At 41.0% G+C, this 24,256-nt stretch overlaps 1 protein-coding gene and 1 long non-coding RNA gene across 2 annotated transcripts; one reads left to right on the top strand and one right to left on the bottom strand.

Moving 5' to 3' along the window:
* Positions 1-400: 400 nt before the first annotated feature.
* On the bottom strand, positions 401-4,786 carry FABP5 (fatty acid binding protein 5). The gene is made up of 4 exons (XM_025433619.3): positions 4,627-4,786; positions 1,647-1,819; positions 1,187-1,288; positions 401-653 (listed from the first exon to the last, which is right to left on the bottom strand). Exons 1-4 carry the CDS (start codon positions 4,703-4,705, stop codon positions 600-602), a joined length of 408 nt encoding a protein of 135 aa, XP_025289404.1. The 5' UTR covers positions 4,706-4,786; the 3' UTR covers positions 401-599.
* A 118-nt stretch (positions 4,787-4,904) lies between these two features.
* Positions 4,905-13,201, top strand: LOC112650763 (uncharacterized). Its single transcript, XR_003130424.3, has 4 exons — positions 4,905-4,965; positions 9,194-9,412; positions 12,144-12,470; positions 13,056-13,201. It is a non-coding gene; the product is annotated as an uncharacterized LOC112650763 (long non-coding RNA).
* The last annotated feature ends 11,055 nt before the right edge of the window (positions 13,202-24,256 follow it).

Here is a 24,256-nt window from a genome sequence, read left to right as displayed (position 1 = left end):
AGTTCTTTTTTAATGAGAATAGTCTTGCCAGAAATTTAGGATTTCTGAGTTGATACAAAGTCCAAATAGTGTAGGGCAAGCTTAGATGATAGGTAGTGTTTTTTTGTTGTTTTGTTTTTATTTGAGAGAGAGAGACCGACAAGCAAGGAGCCTGAAGTGGGCCTCAATCCCAGGACCATGAGATCATGACCTGAGCCAAAGGCACACACTTAACCAACTGAGCCACCCAGGCATCCCTGACTGGTAGTGTATTTGCCATAGAAGTAGCTCTACAAATAAATTACTAAAATATGATCTGAGTATAGCACCCTCAAGACTACCCCCAGAATTTAGTCAATTCATACTTATTAAAATTCACTAGTTTCCTTATGAAGTTAATAAAAAGCATACAACACTGGCATAGCACAAACACATTTATTTACTAACCAAAGGAATGATCCTAATTAAATCAACACTTTGAAATAGTTGCATGTAAAATGTTTGTGGTAAAGATAATTGAACACAGTAATGAAAAAAAAAAAGCAGTATGGAGATTTGCTCATTGAACTGAGCTTGTTCATCCTCACAGCTAATTCCTGTCCAAAATGATGATGGAATTTTTACTCTACTTTTTCATAGATCCGCGTACAGGTGACATTGTTCATGACGCATTCCTAGAAGAACAATAGTGAAGAATTAAGTTAGTCTTGCATTGAAGCACAATGGTAGTAAATACTAGGATCAGCATCCTACAAAACTTTATAATCTACAAAGATGGAGAAAATGATTTTTAGAATTCCTGCCATTTTGTTTAAGATGCAGGTATGCTTTACTGCAAACTAAAGTATTAATTTGCAAAATCTATAAGGTATTCATTTGATCATGGCAATTGTTCCTCATTTTAAAGTAAATGGAAAAATATATGCCCAAGAGGGCATTTTGGTGGCTTGCCCAAAATTTTACTGTCATGTAACAATGAACATAGACTAAACCCAGCTCCAGGTACAACCTCTACTACATTATCTCATGTCTCCACCACCATAAAGTGCTTTCTTAGTTATTAGTGTCTTAATGTTTACCTTATTACTTTGCAATTTTTTTCTACCCAAACCTAGTTATTGTGTTCACGGTCAGTGATACTAAACAGTTACGTGAACTCTGAATGTAAACAAGAAGCCTAATAAGACATAAAAAATTTGGCACTTACCACCACCAATTTCCCATCTTCCAACTTTCTTGTTATTGTGCTTTCCTTCCCATCCCATTCCTGATGTTGAACCAATGCGCCGTCTGTGAAGTTGCAGACAGTCTGCAAAAATACACTTTTTAATCTTCCAAAGTATGTTATAAGACAGATGCCATGGCTCATAACTTCCTTAATCAACATTTTTTCATCTTTTCCTTTCTGGGTCTACTTCATTAACCCATAACGATTTTATGCTTCTCAATCTAGAGCCCCACAAAAGACACATATTTTCTCTCACGTTACTTAAATTATTTTTCAAAACAGACTAAGTGATGAAGCTGGTACTTTCACTAATTGGTCGAACTCAATTCATGAAATAATTTGGCTTTTTCATTAAGTTTTGCCTATAAACAGTAAGAATATTATTGATACAATCTATCACCGTGGAAACTTCTGTGATTTTTGTTAACTTATGACTAACCTGAGTTTTTCTGCCATCAGCTGTAGTTTCTTCAAACTTCTCTCCCAGATTACACGAAAACTGTGTTGTTTTCAAAGTGCTCTCAGTTTTTATGGTGAGGTTTTTGCCGTCAGAAGAGATGATACAATCTGGTTTGGCCATTGCACCCACCTTTCGCAGAGCCATTCCCACTCCTGTAGGATGTTGTATCATGTTAAATAACAGAAATCCAAAGTGATAGTTTACATCACAAATGCAGCAATTCAATTGCACTTACTGTGTTGTACATATTTTCACTTATTCACTTCTCAGTAACAAGTGTAAACACATATCCAGTACTTACCATATGCCAGCACTTAACATATATTAATTAATGGAAGCCTTGCAACAACTATGTGAGAGGTGGAGTGCATGGTCTCCATTTTACAAGATGAGAAAGTAACTTACCCCAGCTCATTTAGCTAGAAAATCAAGGAGCTGGAACCAACAGAGCAGGCAGTTTGGCTCCAAAGCTTAGCTCTTGGCCACCATGCTATGCTGGCCTTCAGAAAGCTAGAGAAGAAATCTGGGCTTCTAAAATGGATTTAACTCATTCCACCAAATGTTGTATCATAGGACTCTACCACACCGTCTGACACATACAAAGCTATTTTTTTTAAAGAGTTTATTTATTTATTCATGAGAGACATGGGTCGGGGGGGGGGGGGTAGGCAGAGACACAGGCAGAGGGAAAAGCAGGCTCCATGCAGGGAGCCCGACGTGGGACTCCATCCCAGGTCTCCAGGATCACGCCTGGGGCTGAAGGCGGCGCTAAACCGCTGAGCCACCCAGGCTGCCCAAAAAGCTCTTGATAAACGACACAAAATCCAAATCAATTCTGTTCAAATAGCATGGTGTTTTATGAGTTAACTGCACAATCATGGTGCTAATAAATTGGGAAAACTTTATCCTCAAAAACAGTATGCATATCAGAGCTGATTAACTCAATTACTAGACGGATATCCTATTTAATTTAGATTCTGTGTATTTCTTCCTATTGTTAATATTTACAAGGAAACTAAGATTTAGCTCAAATCCTGGTTTCACAGATGAGACTACAACCTAAGCAGAATAACTGGCTTGATGATAAAAATTCCCCGAGGCTTGAAATGTCCTCTTGGTACCTTCTCTTTTGCCAGTGTGGGGGTTGGCACCTCATGTTGTTAGTGAAGTCATTAATTCTCACTTTGGACAACTAAAAGGCTCTACTCTTCCCACACCTTGATTGTTCTCTAATGAATTGAGCCTTGACAACCTTCATGACTCTAGAACCCTGGAAACAAGCCATCCAATAAACGCATTCACTTTCCAAGTGAGAGAAACAGCATTCTTTACTTGGTCCTCACACAAGTGAACACACACAAACATTTCTTGGATATCAGTGCAGTAAGTGGCTTTCTCCAGAGTTATCTTCATCTAGATTTACAGTGCAAGAAAGAAAAAGACTGAATTCTACTTGTACTCACAGTAGCATAAATACACTCAAGATTCACTATTCAGGGGCAGCCTGGGTGGCTCAGCGGTTTAGCCCCGCCTTTGGCCCAGGACCTGATCCTGGGGACCCAGGATCGAGTCCCACATCGGGCTCCCTGCATGGAGCCTGCTCCTCCCTCTGCCTGTGTCTCTGCCTCTCTCTCTCTCTGTGTGTCTCTCAGGAATGAATGAATGAATGAATGAATGAATAAATAAATAATTTTTAAAAGTCAGAAAAAAAAAAAAAGATTCACTATTCAGCCTTAACCTCTCATTGCTTCGGATAAAGGCTAATGAAGGTGGATTCTCAGGTGCCACAGGGACTAGGTTTCAGGAGAGGGTCTTTGTCGTGACTTCTGCACCAGAAAGCAGTCATGTTAACATTTGTGGGATGTGCAGCTTCTAAAGCACCCCTGTGGTCCCAGCAGTCGTCTCCGGGCTGGAAGCCCCTTTTCAGATAAGATCCTCGGTAGAGTACTCCATCCCGCTTCCCAGTGGCCTGTGACAAAGGTCCTTTTCTGTTTCCTATCCACCTAGTGTGTCAACCAGCGTACAGTTACTGTCACTGGCTTGGAAAAAAAGGACAATACCAGAGAATCAAGTACTATTTTGAGAGAGGGACAGAGAGAGAGAACTGGAACCTTCCTAGAGACTCCTATTGCCTTGAGGGGTTGGAAGCCATCGAGGGCTTTCTGCGGGGCCACACCCATCCTGCATGCACTTGGGAAATGAGCCGCAGGACGGCTCTGCAGTTTCTGACTGCGGTTTTCCAATAAAACCCACTCCGGGGTGTGATCCTGGAGACCCGGGATCGAGTCCCACGTCGGGCTCCCCGCATGGAGCCTGCTTCTCCCTCTGCCTGTGTCTCTGTGTGTTTCTCATGAATAAACAAATAAAATCTCAATCAATTGATCCATCCATCCATCCATCCATCCCACTCCCTGCCTCGTGGCCCCTCACCCTCGGGCCGAGGGCGCAGGGCGGCAGCGGGGCCAAGCGGGCCCTGGGACGGGCCACCTGCCCACGGGGCGCCCGGGGCTGGCAGCGACCTGCTGCCCGGGGGCGAGGAGAGCCCGCCGGTTCCCCCGGGGAGGGCGGGGGGTGGGGGATGCTGAAGCGGGGCCCCCTTTCAGCCCTTCCGAAGGGTTTCTGCCGGACACCGCGCCCCGCGGAGCAGGGGGACCCGCAGGCCACCTGGGCACCAAAGATGCGGCGGCGCGGGAGCCCGGGGGGGGGGGGGGGGGTAGAAGGGGCGGGGAGGGCGAGCGCAGGGAGCGTGTCGGGGCCGCCTGAAGTGGGGCTGGGGGTGGGGGTCGGGGGTGGGGGTCGGGGGCAGCGCGCCGAGGCCGGGAGGCAGCGCAGGTGGGAGGCCCGCGACGGCGCCCGCTCTCCCCGCGCTGGGCCACGTGCGGCCGCGGGGGGCGGGGGCCGGGCCGGGCCAACAGCCGGGCTCGGCACGCGGACGGCGCCGCCGGGCCGGGAGCCTCACCTACTTCCTTCATGTATTCGTCAAAGCCCTTGCTCTCCACTAAGCGCCATCTTCCTACCAGCTGCTGAATGGTGGCCATGGTGGGCGCGGGCGGCGGGCGGGCGGGCGAGCGGAGCGGCGGGGCGGCGGGGCGGCGGGGCTGGCGGCAGGAACACCGCCGCGGCGGCCTTATAAAGGCGGCGCGCGCCGGGCGGCTCCGAGGGGCCAATGGGAGGCGCCCCTCGCCAGGCCCCGCCCCCGGCCCCGCCCCTCGTCAGGCCCCGCCCCCCGCGCGCTCCCCGGGGCCCCTCTCCCCCCGGTCTCCAAGGGCGAACCCGCTCCACCTGCCGGGGGACCGAGGTAGGTTGGGGGGAGGCGAGGTGGCTCCCCCCGCCAGCTCCGCGCTTCCTGCAAGCAGGGACTCGCCCGGCGCGCCCCACGCCGCCCGGGACGCCTGCGCCTGCGAACCTCCGCGGAGCCGGGGAACCGGAGGGGTCGCTGCGGGGGGGGGGCGGGCCCTCCTCCCCCTCCTCCCCCTCCTCCCCCTCCTCCCCCTCCTCCCCCTCCTCCCCTCGGCTCCACCGCTTTACCTCCCACGCCGCCACTCTTTTTTTTTCCTCCGAAACACCCGAGTGAATCACCAGTCCCGGCTGGGCGTGGAGGGTAGCGGGGCAGGGATTGATCGATCGGGGGCGGTCTGGCTGACTGATGGATAAACCTCTTGGCCTCCCTCGGGTCTGCTCCTAGTCGGGCGGACTGACCCACATCCCACACCTTCCCCGGGGAGCCTGTGCTCCCCACCCTCGGCCGCCCCTCACCTCTCGCCTCAACTCCCTCCTCCACTCCTGTCCAGGTATAGGGCCTCCGGGAGACTGTATGCCTGATTTGAGCTAGACGATTTTATCAGAAGGTGCAGGGCAGGGGGAAGATGTCCCAAGAAGTTCAGTTTCCAAACTAAAGCTCCTTAAGATTCCTGATTCTGGGAAACTAACAAAGGGTTGCAGAAGGGGAGGCGGGGGGAGGGGGGGTAACTGGGTGACGGGCACTGAGGACGGTGCTTGATGGGATGAGCACTGGGGGTTACACTCTATGTTGGCAAATTGAAATTGAACGTCAATGAAAATATATATTTTTAAAAAAGTTTTTAAAAAAAGTGTGAGTTTAAGTGACTGTCATTGCTATGAAATGTACCCATCAAGAATGTGGTGTTGGAGACACCTGGGTGGCTCAGTGGTCGAGCGCCTTCCTTCAGCCCCGAGGGTGATTCTACAGTCCCCGGATCGAGTCCCGCATCGGGCTCCCTGCGGGCACCCTGCTTCTCCCTTTGCCTATGTCTCTGCCTCTCTCTCTCTCTCTTTTCTCTCTCTCTTATGAATAAATAAATAAAATCTTTTAAAAAGATGAATGTGTTATTCGTTTACATTGCTAGTGGATTGACCCCTTCATAGTTTGTTCTGACTCCCAAGTGTTTAGGCGCTTTCCTCTTTGCCTTTAATTATACCAAGACCCTGTATTTGTTGTGTAGAACACTATACTTGTCAAAGTGTACTTGTCATAGTATCTTACTGTGTGATCACAGGTCCTTGTAGGAGTGGGTGGTGATGAGGTGAGAAAGTTGCCATGCAGAGAGGCCAGCTGCCTTGGTGGAGATAAGGTTCATTTATTGAATGTCTGCTTGTGCTGGAGGCTGTGCTTCCTGCATACTTTCTATCCATTAACTCTGAGCTCCACTAAATTTTTGCTAGTGTTATCCCCATTTTTTGAAAGAGGACATAAGGCAGGGAATGTTTGCAAAGTGGTAAAACCAGAATCCCTGTCCAGTCCTCACTTCAGATCTTGTGAAACAGGACCACACCTGGTTGCCTCTAGCTCACTGTCCTCATAGAGCTGAGAGGAGAGGCTACCCAGTCACCTGACCCATACCAAGACACTGGTTCATGTTCCATCCTCAACAAACTGACATCTGAGGTTGGTCATTTCCCCTCATGCCTCAGGACATTTACTCCCCTGAACCATAATTCTTTTATTTCAAATCCCTGCCCTAATGTTAGGATCACTCCAGTTTTTCTTGTGGTACCATTTTAATACCGAAGTGACTCAGGCCATGTAGTTGTGCCATTAAGAACTTGAATGTCCCACACCTGAGGCTGTACAGCTGAGAAAATGTTCAAGTTCTGAGGTCATTTGTTCAGTGATGCAAGTGCTGCCTTCTCTACATTTAGGACGGCTTGCTGCCCCTGCCTCCTACAGAGGCAGCTCCTGTTGTGTTTGGACTTGCATACTTAATATGCTGGCTCTACATGTTTTATCCATTTTTGTATAGAACACAGTAATAACAGCCAAAATTCTGTACTGGAGTACTAATTTTTAGATTATCATAATCAACCATGTCACAGAAATTTCAAAAGGAGAATGGCATTCTGGTACTAAATACATAAATACTTAAGAAATAGTTTTTAAACTGGAGTTAAAACTTAACTTTTAAACACACTCTTTGATGTAATGAGTGGAAATAATCCTTTTGGGGTTAACACACCCCAAGAAACAGAAAGATATAGGCCAAAATACCTGGGAGTCTCCTGGACCAAAGAAGGGCATGGTGATTGCTTTGCTACTGTGGGTGACACACTTCATAGTAGATAAGAAAACTGAGTTTCTGGAGATACTAAGTAAAACTGCACCTGCCTTATAAATGATGGTCTTCTAGTGCTATGGAGGGGAGAGTTGCTGGTAGGCTTTGGTTCTTTAACCATTTCACTATGAATAACGTGTCATTATTGTTGTTCTGGTGCTTCTCATTTTGATATATATATATTTTTCATATATATACACATATGGAAAGCGATGGGAGTAGATTATTTCTAATGTCCCTTAAGCCCTGAAAGCCCTGAATTCAGATTCTCTTCCTTTTTTTTTTTTAAGATTTCATTTATTTTTTCATGAGAGGCACTGAGAGGCAGAGACATAAATAGAGGGAGAAGCAGGTTTCCATGCGGGACTCAATCCTGGAGCCCAGAATCACAACTTGAGCCAAGGGTAGACGCTCAACTATTGAGCCACCCAGGTGTCCCAATTCCCTTCCTTTCTTAAAAAAAAAAAATGATAATGGATTTCAAGTTCTGAAAAACATAAAGTATTCCCTTGACCTGCTAACTGAAGTTCTAGGCTACTTGACTTGAACCCAATATGACATGTAAAAACCAAAAATGTTGTAAAAACAAATCTGATTAAAATCTTGTATGACTTTATGGGATGGTTGAGTATCTCTTCATCGGAGAAAGGGAGCCTTATTACTTGATCGAGATTAATTATGTTACGATACAGGGACAAGAAAAAATAGTTTTATTCTAAACCTATCCTTACAAATTTAAGTGACTACACTGGTCACTAGTTTTAGCAGCGATACAGAGGCAAGGTAGGTGTCACATTGTGCCTTCTCTTCATGCTGGAGGATAATGACACGTTTATTCATAGTGAAAATGGTTAAAGAACCAAAGCCTACCAGCAAATCTCCCCTCCATAGCTCTAGAAGACCATCATTTGTAAGGCAGGTGCAGTTTTACTTAATATCTCCAGAAACTCAGTTTTCTTATCTACGAAATTAACAAGGTAAGAATTACACCAAATGATTTCTTAGGTCCCTTTCAGCTTACCTCCTTAGTAGTTCATGGCCCTGAAAAATATACTCAAAATTACTCTATTTCCACCTAGTGGTAAAACAGAATATTTCTCTCGACTTTTGTTGGATGGGTGTAATAGTTGGTCAGCTTCATATTCCACAAACTCGCATCTAAGTTTAGTGTATGTTATGTCATTTTATTTAAAGACAACCTCCTAGTTTGTGTGGATAAATGTGCCTTCCACAAAGCTGATTGTTGTACCTAATCCTTTCCTAAGGACCCTAAGCGTTGGTGGCCAGGAAGTATGCAGCTGGTAGAGAAAGAGCACCACATGAAAGCAATCATTGGAGAGACTACCCAAAGCAATCCATGTTCAAACAGCTGCATCTTTTCTTTTTTTTTTTCTTTTCTTAGTACATGTGCAGATTCAGCAAAAAAGAAGGCAGGCGGAGGGGCTTTATAGTGAACACTATAAAGCAGTACCTCTCAAAGTTTAGTGTGCAAACAATTTACCTGGGGATCTTGTGAAAATGCAGTCAGTAGTTTCCATAGCAGGGCACAAGATCCTGCATTTCTAACAAACTCCCAGGCGAAGCTAGTGTTACTGGTTTGGGGACCATGCTTTGAGTAGCAAAGCTGTAGGGTATATAAGAACTTGCAAATGGCTTTGCCACATCAGGGTGCCTTTCACTTCCGAGTTTAAGGATTTCTGATTATATCCCCATAAAAATATATAGAAAAGACAGGAAATTGAACAAACTCACTCCAAAAATTATCTTACTCAACATTTAGACTTGTTTCTAATTAATCCGAGGCAGCTATCTTCCTGTCTGCTCACCAGGACTTCAAATGTGGTAGGGAGGGTGGATAATATGTTAATTTAAATCTAGTTTCTCTCTTAAATTTTATAGCCAGTTTTTTGATCCGACTCTTTCGTGTCTTGCTCACTCATGCTTGTGTATCCCTAGCTTAAAACTAGATATTCCTTAAGAAAATCCCACTTGGAATCAGTTCCAGAAGAAAAGCCTAACAAGTGGATAGAGCATGGATCTGCATCTTGTCAAGTTGTCTGTAACCGCGAAAACTTCCCAGATAAGATCAGGAAGCTACACAGCTTCAGGCACACGCTCAAGTTTTAAATCCTTCAGTGTATCCAGCCACGACAAGCTACCATTCATCAATGGAAGGTTGTTTTCTTTTGTTTTTGGTAATAAGATTATTTCTCACTAAAGCATTTTAAAAAAGGAGTTCTTTTATGAATTTTGTCCTTTCACTGGAGGCAGTTTGATTCTTCCCCAACGTGCCTGCAAATGGATAGCCATTAAAATTTCCCAGTTGCCTAAATAATTCATCATAAGTATGTGCTTGCTAAATTAACTGGATGTGAGAATAGAGAGAAAAGGAGACATTGCAAAAGTTACAATAAAAGTTACAATTTTAAGAGGTTATAATGAAGGTTGTTGGTTTTAAATGATGCAGAGGATATAATGGCTTATCTCAGTATAAAATCAATCCATTTCTCTTCTTACATAGATCTTCCTACTGTCCAGACATATATTGTTGGGTATGACCTTTGTCATTAGCTCATGGTAAGACATTAGCAAAATATGTAGTCCCTTCAATCCTCGTGTGGGTGGTAGTCAGTGTTCCAGGTCTAAAACAACATGTAAGAGGGTATCTTGAAATGGAGCAGAAAGAGGCTTGTAAGACCATCCCAATAAACACAAAATCTTAGTAAAAACACTGTGCTTATCAGGCAATGCTGTCTCAAAACAAATCGCCTAGCATCCTCAACCTCCTGAAACCCACCATCAGCCAAATTGCCACTCCCAATATATATTATTTTATATTATATTATATTATATTATATTATATTATATTATATTATATTATATTATAATTTTATATTCAAAGTCTGAGGTTGGCCCAGCTGCAAGCACACAGACAAATTCATAAAGTATGCCTTTGTCCTTTGAAAAATGCCCAAACAGGGGCACCTGGGTGGCTCAGTCCCTTTAGCATCTGCCTTCTACTTAGGTCATGATCCCAGGGTCCTGAATGGAGTCCTGTATCAGCCATCCTGCTTAGTGGGGAGTCTGCTTCTCCCTCTAGCCCTCTTACTCCTGCCCCCCAACTTGTACTCTGTCTCACATACATACATACATCAAAAAAAATTAAAACTGCAAAAACAAAGACCTCCAAATTAGATTTTTCCACTAGAAGAGGCCGAATTCTTTTCTGGCAGATTATACGTTCCCATTTTTCAGTCCCACTTTCCACGTGATACTCTGTGATTTAAGGTTCTCTCCCCCAGACTCTAACACCATTTGATCATTTCTCTTTATTAATATTTATCCATAAGACTTCATTTTTAAGATTTTTTTTTTATGATAGACAGAGAGAGAGATTGAGGCAGAGACACAGGCAGAGGGAGAAGCAGGCTCCATGCAGGGAGACTGACGCTGGACTCGACCCCGGGTCCCCGGGATCACACCCTGGGCCGAATGCGGCGCTAAACCGCTGGGCCACCGGGGCTGCCCACCAAAGACACTTTCTCAATCCTAACTCTCATCCTCTTTACCTGGTGGTGGGAAGAGCTATTCTAAATCCCCCAGAGTATTACACAAAACACAATATTGCACAGTATTACAAAAAACAGCATCGAGCTGATTCTGTGTACTCCTCTAAAGGAGCTAAGAGACAGGATGGATATCTTTGTTCATCTACTTTTAAACAATGTAGGACACTTTTTGTCCACTGGCTCACATCTGCATCCATCACACTTAAAGATATAAATCCAACAGCGTGTAGTGAAAGGTTTATTGTACTCTCATGCATTTCCCTACACTGTCCTGCCTCTTATATGCCCTCATTCCTCTTAGAGCAGGTGTTTCTCAATTAAGTGACTCACAAATGAACAAATAGTGAGAAACCAATCTGCGGTTCCAATGAACCACATTCTGTTTTCTGTATTGGCTAAACAGTGTGGTTTCATACACCTCTTCCAGCCCTATGTTATCATTGAGGTGGGTGTTACCCATTGAGGGCAACCATGATCTTGGTTTGGGTCTAATTTAGAAGGTGGGAATAAAGAATATTTGTGCTACAAATCTCAAATTTTGTCACCTACTTTGCAGCCTCAACATACATAGTTAATCTCTCAGGACAAAGCCTGGTTTCCTAATGGCTTTTCTGTGTTGGTTAGCAGAACTGACTGCACTGTTTTTTGCATAGCCATGATATGGTGTTGTCCTAGTATAATTAAAAATAATGCTCTCTTTCACTCCAAATATCACAGATTGAATGAATGATGTTGGGTAAAGAGTTGTGAGATTTGATTCTTACCTATCAGGCAGTTCCAAAGCCTAAATTTCGAGTACAGCATTATCATGGCACTCTAGTATCATCTAATGTAAAACCTGAGGTTTGTTTTACAGGAGGGAAAAAGTGCCATAGGGCCATAGTCCATCTTTCCCTACTCACGTGGTAGACAAATGTGTCATGCGTGGACTGCTCTGCTTACCCACACACAAAGAGCCAGAGAAGCTGTCCACATAAGACCGATTCCTTTGATTAAAGTCAGACTACAATTTCAGATCACCTAATAATTATGTGAAATAACTTTTAGCCATTGCCTTCAAGGAGTTTGTTAACCTAAGCTTACACCAGCTAAGGAACTGCTTTTTTTTTTTTAACATTTGTTAAAGATCTTCTGTTTTAGTTCAGCACATTCTGGAAATTCCCAGGTATTAAATGTCTTTGAAAATGTCAGATAAATTCATTTTATCTTTATAATATTAAGTGAATTTTCCAAGAAGATATCACACAATCTTTTTAGGGTGGGGGAAGGGATACATAGTCCTGTTGCTTTCAATTGTATCCTGGAAACTCTAGAGTTTTCTTTGTTTGTCTGAACAGGTCATCTCTTCAGCAGGAACCAGGTGGGTGTACTAAATGGATACATCCTGTTTAAAATAAATGTGCCAAATGCCGCAAAGCCACCATCTAATCAGGAGATTAGAAAGATCTCATCTGAGAAATACTGGGTTCAAGACCGTGATGCAACCCGCATCACTACCCACCTCACTCTGTGTTTTAGAGTGAGTTCCTTACCATGAACTTGGAAATAAACTGACATTTAGCTGTCCTCAAGGTTGTGGCACATGCTGAGATACACAACTTGCATAATAAAATCTGCCAGTGTACAAGTTGAAACAAGGATTCTGCACCACCCCAGCCAGATTGGTAAGGACCAGAAAATCTTGCTGTGTCCCCTTTCTTGTGTCATTTGCATCCACTTTGGAGAGAAGAGATTTCGAAGCAAAGGTTAATGATTTTACCACACATGCTCTGATGCCCTTATCTTTCAGTAGAAACTATATGTGATTCCTGGGGGAAGAATGTGGCTCTGTTACGACAAGTTTTATTGCATTTGTTGCATGGTATAAAATATTATCACTTCTGTAGCTATGTTATCAGTACATCCTGTAAAGTAGTAAAACTCTAGTTAGTCAAAACAACAACAACAACAACAACCTGATAGAGGTATAATAATTAATCCTCTTAGAAGCTACAGACCCAAACCAGTCTTGCAAAGAACCCCTTAAACTGAAATATATCCCCAAACTCTCTTTTCTTCTACTATTCTAGAATAGTATCAGCCTCTAGAAATTGGAAAGAATATCATTTACCAGTGCCCCTTTGAATATCACTTACTATATGAGTGTTATTTAAGTCATTTGCTATATGAAAAAAAAGTTGTTTTAATTGACTGCCTTTTCACTGTATTGTATTTTGATGGACATAATTATTCTTGATGTATATTTACAGATACAGAAGTTTGCTCCATTATGGAACAGAAAATCATAACTATCGAATATTTTACCTGAAAGCAGGTAGGGATATAAATCACAATTAAAATAAAAATCACTTCTGAATCAACAATGCTTTCATTTATCACTTTCCAATAAACATGAATAGTGACACCAAATCTTGTGAGAAATGTAACAGGTTTCCTTTTGATTTAAGCTTTACTGAGCTACTGGCTATAGCCTCTCATTTCACAGGGCAAGGCTCTAGTTCTTTCACATGCTCATCTTTCTCAGCTCAAAGCCTTAAGTCCGCAGGGCTCTGAGGAAACCTACCTAGTTCAAGTCACTAGTGCATATTCAGAAGTAAAATTTGACCTCTGGTGCCCACACCCAAGTTGTATAATTTTTAATTGCATCTTTTGGCAGCAATTCCTAGTCAGACCTGATCTTGGCCCAATTGGCTGTTGCTTGAGCATACATATTATTAGTAAATCCTTTAAAGTTATATAGTTTCATTTCTGAATATGCACTTGTGACTTGGATTCAGAACTAAAGACAAATCTTAAAATCCTAGAGTTCGGAGGAATTATAGATGTCTTCTACTTCAACTAAAGCCTATTAAGTTTCTCTCAATACAAATAAAACCAGTCTCCACTTAAATCCTTCTGGTGATAGAGGCCTCACATTTTCCCACCAAGAAGCCCTTTCTATGTTCTAATAGTTCTGATTGGGACAAAGCCATAATCTCTATTGTGCTGAAATCTGCTTCCAGTAATTTTTAGCTCTTGGTCTTAGGTTGACCCTCGGAAATAATGGAATGTTTGCTCACTTATTCTTCCATAGCCCTTTACAAGGCCTATAAGTATTTGATGATGATATATCATCATCATACCCAAATGTACTATATGTAAGATACCTGAGAGAACTAGAAATAAAACTCTATAAAGTATGTGTTTTATGTATGTGTATGTATATATGTGTGCACATATGTGTATATATATATGTATGTGTGTATGGATATCTGTGTGCATATATATATATATATATATATATATATATAGAGAGAGAGAGAGAGAGAGAGAGAGAGAAGGAGAGGGAGAAAAAGAGACATGGAGAAGGAGAGGGAGAGGGGCATGAGTTTATAGGAAAAATAATAGTGAAAAAGAAGAATAATTCCAATTACATTTTTTAAAATTTTTATTTATTTATGATAGTCACACACAGAGAGAGAGAGAGAGAGGCAGAGACACAGGCAGAGGGAGAAGCAGGCTCCATGCACCGGGAGCCCGACGTGGGATTCGATCCTGGGTCTCCAGGATCGCGCCCTGGGCCAAAGGCAGGGGCCAAACCGCTGAGCCACCCAGGGATCCCCAATTACATTTTTAATTTCAAATAAGGTTAGAGGCTAGGAAGGACCAAATAATGATTTTAACTTGTTTAGCAGGACTATTACAAAATATTCTGAAAAAAGAATCATTTCCACTCAATGTAATTAGAACGTTTGCATAATCCAACTGCACTTGGTGCCTGAATAAAGTTTTTCCAGAGTAAGAAATAACATAATCCCAAATCATGTTTACCAAGAATGTCAAATATACTTTGTAATTATTTAGGCATTAAAAAAATACTTTACAGGGAGAAATAGTAAAATGAAAACTAAGATGGGCCACCTGGGTGGCTCAGTGGTTGAGCGTCTGCCTTTGGCTCAGGTTGTGATCCCAGAGTCCTGGGATTGAGTCCCGCATCGGGCTCCCCACAAGCTCCCTCTGCCTATGTCTCTGCCTCTCTCTCTCTCTCTCTCTCTCTCATTAATAATAAAATAAAATAAAAATAAAATAAAATGAAAAATAAAGCAAGAGGATTGGCCTAAAAATTAAATTATTTCTATTAGTCATATTTGGCCTATGAATTGATGATTACAGCAATACTATTGTATGGACTTTAAGTAGCTATGGAAAATTTAGCACTATAATTAATTATGCAATTGCGTGGCTTCCACCTTTGTTCCTCAGGAAAAACCATGTCTCATATAAATATAATTTGTTCACTATTTAAACTGTAACAGGGACATTTAGGTGCCTCAAATTTCTTCAAAAAAATGTCACAATCTCTGTAGCCTCAATTGTCCTTTGTCTTCACTTGAAAAAGATTATCTTAAGAAGATTATTTAAGAATTGAATTAGAGCAGCTTTTGTGTCTATCATAACCACCCTTAAATACTTTAAGATATGCCAGGCAAAGAAACCACTCATAAAGCAATCATTTTATTAAGTATCCACCCTAAAAGCATAAAGCATAATCCTAGGACAGTGGCCTAGGATATAGAATACCCTCTTTCTAGAATTTACTGTGCTACAAAATAACTGTATAAACATAGATTTTTGTTTTCTCACTGTAAAATGAGAAGAGAATAAATCAAGTTTATTAGTTTCAGATCTTTAACAATCTAAAAAGAAAGCTGCATTGACAATAACAACAAAAAATCCTAATTGTGTCTTTTAATCATTTTTCATCTAATTTAAGGGTGTAATATAATGGTTGAAAATTAATATTTATGTTATTGACTGTTTTCAGATCCAGACTCCTGAGCAAATTTCATAATATAACCTTAATACTTACTGCCCAGCCTACTTCCACCTCACAAGATCTTGCTGAAGGGGGCGTTATAAGTAGAGTAAGATGGGAAAGTTCCTAGAATCAAGAAAACTGCCAGGGAAAAATTTTCAGTGTTTGGGGGTGGGGGTAGGGGTGATTAGTCACACACGAGATCCACAGTAACAGCTTGCTCACACACATACACACACAAGTAGGCTTTAAATGTCCACTTAGTGCCAGGAATTTGGCTGGCTCAGTCTCTTAAGCATCTGCTTTTCTCTCAGATCATGATCCCAGGACCCTGGGATCGAGCCCCACGTCAGGCTCTCTGCTCAACGGGGAGCCTGCTTCTTCCTCTCCCTCTGCCTGCCACTACCTGTGCTTGTGCTTGTGTGCTCTCTCTCTCTCTCTCTCCCTGTCAAATAAATAAAATCCTGTTAAAAAAATGTCCACTAAGTGCAAAATAAATTTCAGATCTGTTTATTATTCAGATGTATATAACTTTCAGATGGAACCATTCCAGTCAATTAAGACTTTCTCTACCCTTTCTTTTCCCTCTCTTCCCAACTCTAGAGAAGCCAGAGTAGTCTCACCGAGATAGAAGCATAGTTGAGAAGTCTCCACTTTTCTCTGATGGAGGTTTTTCAATCTGCACAGAAGTTCAGGGACAGGAGGAAGCTGCTCTCTCTGCCTGTATAAGGAAAAGGCCTCTCTCTCTCTCTCTCTCTCTCTCCCTCTTTATTTTTTTTTTCTCTCCCTCTTTAATTTTAGTTATTTATTCATAAGAGACGCAGAGAGAGTGGCAGAGACATAGGCAGGTAGAGGGAGAAGCCCACTCCCCGCTGGGAGCCTGATGTGGGACTCCATCCCAGGATCCTGGGATCACTCCCTGAGCCAAAGGCAGGTGCTCACACTGAGCCACCCAGGTGTCCCAGGGCTCCTCTTTAAACCTACCAGTCACACATACTTAAATCTGTGGAAATGCGCAAGAGGCACTTTCATTCATCCACACTTCCTCCTCCTTCCTTAACCCCACTCTTGTTTTCCCTCACCTACCAAAGATTTCTATTATTTCTTGAGAAAATTGCCAGAGTCTATGCTAAATCTATTATTGAAACCGATTAAGTCAACTGGATGCCACTGAAAACAAATGGCAAGAAGACAGCATGAGTAGATTTAAACATGAAAACCTCACTTCTAGGTTACTGGGTGTGTTTATTGTTTTTTACCATCATCAGACACTTGATGATAGCATCACTCTGCCCATGACTTCATGGGCTGAAGAAAAGGTGATGAAGAACATTGATGATGCATTGGAAATTAGTGATCATTCATGTAATTAAGAAAAAAAAAAAAAGACAATCAAAAGGTTGCAAATGGACTTTGTGGGCTAAAGAAACTTTGGGTGCTGGAAATACCATGGAGATTAAATCTCTCTTAATCTTCTATTTATTATTCAGAGATGATATCTCCTTTCCTTCTTCACCTACTTAAGGCATATGAGGCAAGGAGAGCAGGTTCTCTTTGAAGGCTACAAGTTTAACTTGCTCGTTCAGTTTCTCCTTAACATCACCAAGAAGAAAAATTATAGATGTATATACATTACTCACAAATAAATCCAAGAATGTCATTCTCTTTTCTTCCCCACACCATCTCCAAAGTCTCGGTGAGCTTTTCAAAAACAAGGTAAAGTAATAGACATTTCATTTTGCACATTTATGTCTGGAATTGTTCCTGGCCCCAGAGTCATTTCAGGTAAATTGATCATCTCTCACAGGTTTCCTCTTAACTGAGAAAAAGTAGGTATAGTTTATAAGAATTTCTGAAATAAGGTTCTTAGGGTTTACAAGGAACTTTAATAAAAGGTTTCAACCTGCTTGGAAGGAATGGGTCAGAGGTTTTAGGCACCTGTTGTCAGTTTAATTAATGCTGTCTTCTGGAATAATGTATTGCAAAAGTTCTGGTATCTTCAGAACTTTCATGCAAACCCTATGATAAGCGTGAGATGCATCAAGAAGACCTCAGTGTTCCTCCTAGCACAGTGTCCAGGCTTAGTGCCTCACTCTCTGAGTGGCTTACTTTGACATTGCTCTTTTCAGGCCAATGAATCAACAATTTACTAAGATGATTTTAAAGTGGTTACTCACACATGAGATCATACTGGTACCCTGCCATATGTTATTAAATAGTCTCAGTTCACAGCATCGACTTCCAGCTAAAGTGTGAACAGTTACAGCTAGGGAGTAGGTCACAATGACAAAAGATCCAGAAGACAGCTTAGTTACCTGGGGTAAATAGAATATATAAAATCGCTATGCTGCATTTAAACAGGGATGATGCTTCCTCTGAGCTCCCAACTTTACCAACAAACATCAGAAATTAGCACTAATATGGTAAGTAGGAATTCTCATTCACAGCTGGGAAGATTGTAAGTTAGTACAACCACTTTGGAAATCTGTTTGGAATTATCTACGGAAGTCGAACATTTATATCAAGAGACATGTGCAAAACCATTCATGGTAATGACGTTTGGATAGCCTCCATATGGAAATAACTCAGGTTTCTATGAACAGAAGACTGGATTTTTTAGTGTGGTGTATTCATACAACAGAATATCATGCAGCATTGAAAATAAAATTACAGGGATCCCTGGGTGGCGCAGCGGTTTAGCACCTGCCTTTGGCCCAGGGCACAATCCTGGAGTCCCAGGATCGAGTCCCACATCAGGCTCCCAGCATGGAGCCTACTTCTCCCTCCGCCTGTGTCTCTGCCCCTCTCTCTCTATGCCTGTCATAAATAAATCTTAAAAAAAAAATGAAAATAAAATTACAGCTACTTGCAACCACTTGGATGAAATTTTATAAACACAATATTGAATAAAAAGAATCTGCACAGATTAAAAACCTGACTATTCTACTTGTAAAAACATTCAAAAATAGGTAAAACTAATCTATAGTGTTAGGAGCCAAGACAATGATTTCTTATGGGAAGAGAAGAAGGAAGAGCCATTGGGAAGGGCATGGGGGGAGCTTCAAAGTTATGGCAAAGTTTTCTACCTGGAAGATGACTACATGGGTTAGTTCATGTTGTGATATTTTATCAACCTGTACACATAAGATTTGTGCATTTTTCTCTATCTAGTGTTAGGCTTTAATTATGAATGTTTAGTTTTAAAAGGAAGGTGTAAGCATTAGTGAAAGAACTTTGAAATTTCTTAAGTATCTCAGGGAAAAATAGTCAATAGTTCAATAAAATTCTAAATATATTATTAATCCTCACTTTTAAAAGAGTCTCTTAATTTATTTTAATTAGTTAGGGGATTTCTAACTTGGAAGTTTTTAGTCTGTCAATTTTAACCTATCAGCTGAGTACAACTAGAGTTAGTTGAAGTCAGCCATTAAGGAAGGGGATTTTGAGGGGATCTCACCATAACTTTTGATTTTCTAAATTACAAGGTCACACAAACAAACACAAAGGTGAGATGTAACTAAAAAACATTTGCAGACACCTTTTGGGAACTAGTTGTATGATCTTGAGCAAGTCACTTAATTTCTCTGTTCACTTGTCTTTAAGGAGAATCATAATATCCATTTAAATGGGAACTACATTATATAATATATATATTATATAATATATACACACACATATATGTAGGTATTTATATATGTAGGTATTTTTAAATACCACATATTATTTGGTTAATGGTAACTATTATTATGAATAGAACTATGTAACTTATTTGCTAACAAATTAAATAAACTGAACTGATATAACATGTAAGTTCTCAAAGTTTTTATTACATGTTAAAATGTTCTAAAAGCATAGTCTTGGCTCCAGCAAATATCTGGTAAATTTTATAATGTCTGGGGAAGGTATTCTTTGTGGCTGCAGATACTCTCTTCAGAATCTAAGTCAACCACTGTACTCCTTAAGACTTACTTGGTGCTATGGTTTAGCTAGTGTCCTGCACATGAGGACTTCAGACCACTGTCAAGGACTTTCACCTGAACTTTTATCATAGAATGCCTCTAGGAAAATGGTATAGTGGAGAAGAAGATAGGACATAAGCACTGGAAGGGCAAAAAGAGCATCGCTATTAACATAAACAGGGGTAAGGGAAGAAAAACGTAATTCCTACATATTCACAGAATCCCTTGAAAGGAACGTGTAGATGGGGAATTTAGTATATGATATATCATAAGGAAACATGTACATCAACTGTACGACCAGCACTACGCAACCTAAACATTAATATCTTAAAGTTTTATTTTCTGGTCTGTAAAATGGATATAAATTAGAGCTTTTAAATTCTTCTTTGAAGTAAAATTAATTATTTAATTTTTTAATTGTTAAAAAAAGCTTTTAGTGGTCTCTTGTTTCTTACATCTTCAAAAAAAGTACATCAGTCTGAAACTACTTATCAGGGATGGAGAGTTAGTGAAATTAATATAGACCACTCTCTCTTCTGTGAGCCCAAAGAATACTCAAAAAAAAAAAAAAATCTCAGTTGTTTTAGGGGCTTTGAATTCTATTCAAATCATTTTTAATTACAACCACAGATCTTTGAAAGGGAAAAAAAAGACTTTCAAGAGCTTATTCTGGCCCAGTAGCCAGAAAGGCAAAGAATTGCTGTCCTCATCTTATCTGTCTTTGAAACTTCCTCCAAAAAAATGTTTTTTGACCTAAAAGTATTGGTACGGACGTAATTTAATTAAGCATGTGTGAAACTGCAGTGTTCCAGAATCTGAAATTGATATAATTAAAGTGAAATGTAAAGTGTGCACCTCTGATACCATTTTTTTAATGTCACACTCCATCACTTCTGTTTAATATCAAATCACAAGAGAGATTTTTCATCTGTTAATTGCATTTTACATGCCCTTCATCAGTGGCCTTGAAGCAATTAAATTTGAGAAAAATTATTGAAGCAAGGCGTAAGGTCCAAAAATAATCAAGTTCACAAAAGTTGCTTTCATTTAATAATGTCTACTGCAGATAAGTTGCCATTCATAGTTTCATTCTACTATAGCTATTTTACTCTCAAAAACACCAGATTAAAAGCTGAGTGATATAGAGAAAGATTTCTATTTTCAGAATATTTGTGAAAATCTAACAAAAAGAACACTGCTTATTTCTAATACCGTGTTATAGAAATTATTATTTTTTACATAGAGTATACATTATTAGGAAACAGTAACAATGAAATTAATATTTGCCAATTTTCTTATCCTCCATCCATGTGTTTCATGAACTACAAAGTATTCTTGGCAGTCTTGTGGCTCAAGTCTTCCCTGTAGACTTAGCACTGATTTTGACATGAAGGATCTGAGAATCTGACTGCTAGTTAGTAATAAACCTAAGTATTGGGTTGAATCATGTGAAATTACCCTATTTGTAAATCATCAAATCCAGGCAATTCCATATAATAGAACCAAATAGCTGATGGGTTTTGAATACAGGCACTTGGTACCAGGCACTATCTTTCTCCATTTAACGGATATGAATATGTATTTTGGAATTAATATTTGATCAAGGGATCTTCTATTTACTATTTCTCTTTTTCCCTATCCATATACTCCTTTATCTTTTGAGGGGGAAGCTTCTATTCTATCATCCCAATGGAGATTCCTTGCTCCAAAATCACTGATAATTGTTTAGGAAATTGAAAAATCCACAAACTTTTCCCTTTCATCTCAGCCCATCTACAGCCTGGGCCAATCTAATCATTCCCTCCTTTGAAAGTGTTTCTTCTTTTGTGTCCATGTCACTGTACTACTTGTTTCTTGACTTACCTTTCTAAATTTTTCTCTTTTCCATTAATCACCTACATGAAGACATTCTACTAGTCGCCATATTTTTTCTTTCTTCTTGCTCTATAGATTTATACTTTGACCCTAATCTTGTTCACCTGAGAGAATGAGCTCTTTTTCTACTTTCTGGTCACCACAACACACACACTCAACTGCACTCTTACCTGTTACTACAACCACCATTTCTCCTTGCCTCCTACTTAATAATAATGTGTCCTTTTTCCCTCTATTAGTAACCCCTCTTTGTGCAATCACCTGCCTTCCTACTATCCCAGGGACACTGTTAGCTTATCTCTTGTCCTACACCCTCAACCCCACCACCATAGGCTCTTTCCTCTCAGAATATCAACTTGCTTGATTTCCCCCTATGATATAAAGGAAAAAAAGTCTCTTGACCCTATGCCACCTTTTAGCTACTGCCCTATATCTTTCTTTCATTTGCAATCCAGCTTAAATATTCTTTTTTTAAAATTTTTATTTATTTATGATAGTCACAGAGAGAGAAAGAGAGAGAGGCAGAGACATAGGCAGAGGGAGAAGCAGGCTCCATGCACCAGAAGCCCGATGTGGGATTCGATCCCGGGTCTCCAGGATCACGCCCTGGGCCAAAGGCAGGCGCCAAACCGCTGCGCCACCCAGGGATCCCCAGCTTAAATATTCTAATTTGTTTTCATCTTTGTCTCATTATAACGTTTATTATCTAATGTCTTAAATCGGACAACTCCAGAAGGTGACCCTGATGAGAATTTGATGGGAGTGACTTATTTGGGAGGCAATCCCAGCCAGGGGGATGGGGAAGTGACTCAGAGAGGGAAAGGAGTCACTATAGGGTGTGTTGATGCATAGGAAAAACTGCAGGAAACATGAGATTTGAATCTCATTGAGGACATGTGAGAAAACTATGCAGAACATGTCTGAGAGTTTTCCCTCTTTGGAGGTGGGAATACTGAGGTACTTACAAATCAACTCTCATCCTGGATCGTTGAGGGTTGCTCCTGGTGACATTGACTCTCTAGCACTTCTGGTCAGCTCCAAGATAAAGTTGGGCTCCTGCTGGCTACAAAGGTGGAACATGGCAGGTATTTGCAGTAGGAAGCCATCAGCAGGTATGGGAATGGCGAATGCCAAAGGACACGGGAGGAGCACCAACTGTGTCTACTATGCCCATGTAATTAGCCTCCAGCTTTTACCACTTCGTTTTATAGTGAGAAACCACTCATCTCATAATTACCAAGCCTAATGCAATTTCTTTTGTCTTCATCCTTGACCTCTCTATATGCGGCATTTGGGGCTTCAGTCATTATCCTCCCAGATATTTTCCTTTTCTTGGCTTTTAAGAAGCCAGTCTTTCTTGCTTCTTCCATCTCTATACCTACTTTGCCTCCTTTTCAGCTGTCTCTTCTCCAAGTGTTGATGCTTCACTTCGGATTTCTCATTGCGCACATTGTTACTTGGACATCTAATTTTATAACTCCCACGATCACTTAGACAATGTTGACTTCTAAATCTGCATGTCCAGCCTAGACTCTTCTTCTGAGGTCACAGCCATACAACAGCTCGTATCCCATGCTTCTGCTTCCCGAAGCGTCTGATCATCTCAGCCTGAATATCAAAAGTACTCAGTGCCAGCACTCACAAAACAGGATTCTCTTTAATTAAAGACACATGTTCTTCCTCTTATATTCCTTCTCGGCTAATCAGTAACACAAGAGAGAACCTGGGAGTCCGTTGAGTCTTTCCCTTTTGCCTTACTCTCCACATCCAGGTAGTGACAAAGCACTGCCGATTTTGCCTCCTAAATGCTCTCCAGTTCACTCACTCCTACTCTTTTTCTTCACGTCATCTCATTTCTCTCTCTTTACGCATGTTTTACCTCTAACCTCCTTCCTCACTCAGTAACCTTCATCCTGATGCTAGAAGGGTGTTTCAAAAACATAAATCTGATCAGTTGCTTAGAGGGAAAGCCTAAATACCTTACTACAATATGAAGAGCATCATGAATTAGCCCTAACTGGCCTCTCCAGCCTTATGACTCTCCCCACCCACCCTGTACTCTGATCATTACAATTCCCAAACTGTTCCATAGAATTCCAAAGCCCCATGTGTTGATTTTTTTTAAACTAATACTTCTATATAGCACATAGCATGCTTGTAATTGGAGAATTTACAAATATTTAATTATTTAATCCTCATAACAACCCTATGATGTACATACTATTATTACCCTCACTTTATAGATGAGGAACTTGAGGCCTACAGAGTTGAAGTGATTTGGCCAATGTCACACAGCTAGTAAGGATTCAAATCCAGGCAGTTTGGCTTCAGAGTCATTTTTGTTGACTTCCCTACCACAATGAGCTGGATTTGTGAATCTCATCTCTGTGTCTGGAACATCCTCACCCACTTCCAGGGTCCTTGTCTATCAAATCGTTCTTAATCCTTCACTATTTTGATAGACCCGAGTCCTCTTCTTCTTTGAACCCCCTCTGTAATTAGTACAAACATACACTTATTTCTGTATGTATCTCTTTTTAGAATAAACTCCTTGACTGCCTCACTCTGACTAGTTCCTATAGTTTTCTCTGACTTTAAATGTTGAATATTCCAAGATTTTAATTTTAATTTAGCCTTTGAGAGCCTTTTCTCTTTATCTACACTTATTCTCTCTGTGATTTCATCTACTTCCGGCTGCAAATACCATCTGTACAGGGCAACTGCCACATTTATCTCTTGCTTACAATTCTGTTCTGAACTCCAGGATCATATATAAAACAGCCTCTTCCATGACCTCACCTGGTTGTCTAATGGGTACCTA

This window comes from Canis lupus, chromosome 29 (assembly GCF_003254725.2).
Source record: "Canis lupus dingo isolate Sandy chromosome 29, ASM325472v2, whole genome shotgun sequence".
Lineage (NCBI taxonomy): Eukaryota > Metazoa > Chordata > Mammalia > Carnivora > Canidae > Canis > Canis lupus.
This window is presented reverse-complemented; position numbering and strand designations above follow the sequence as displayed.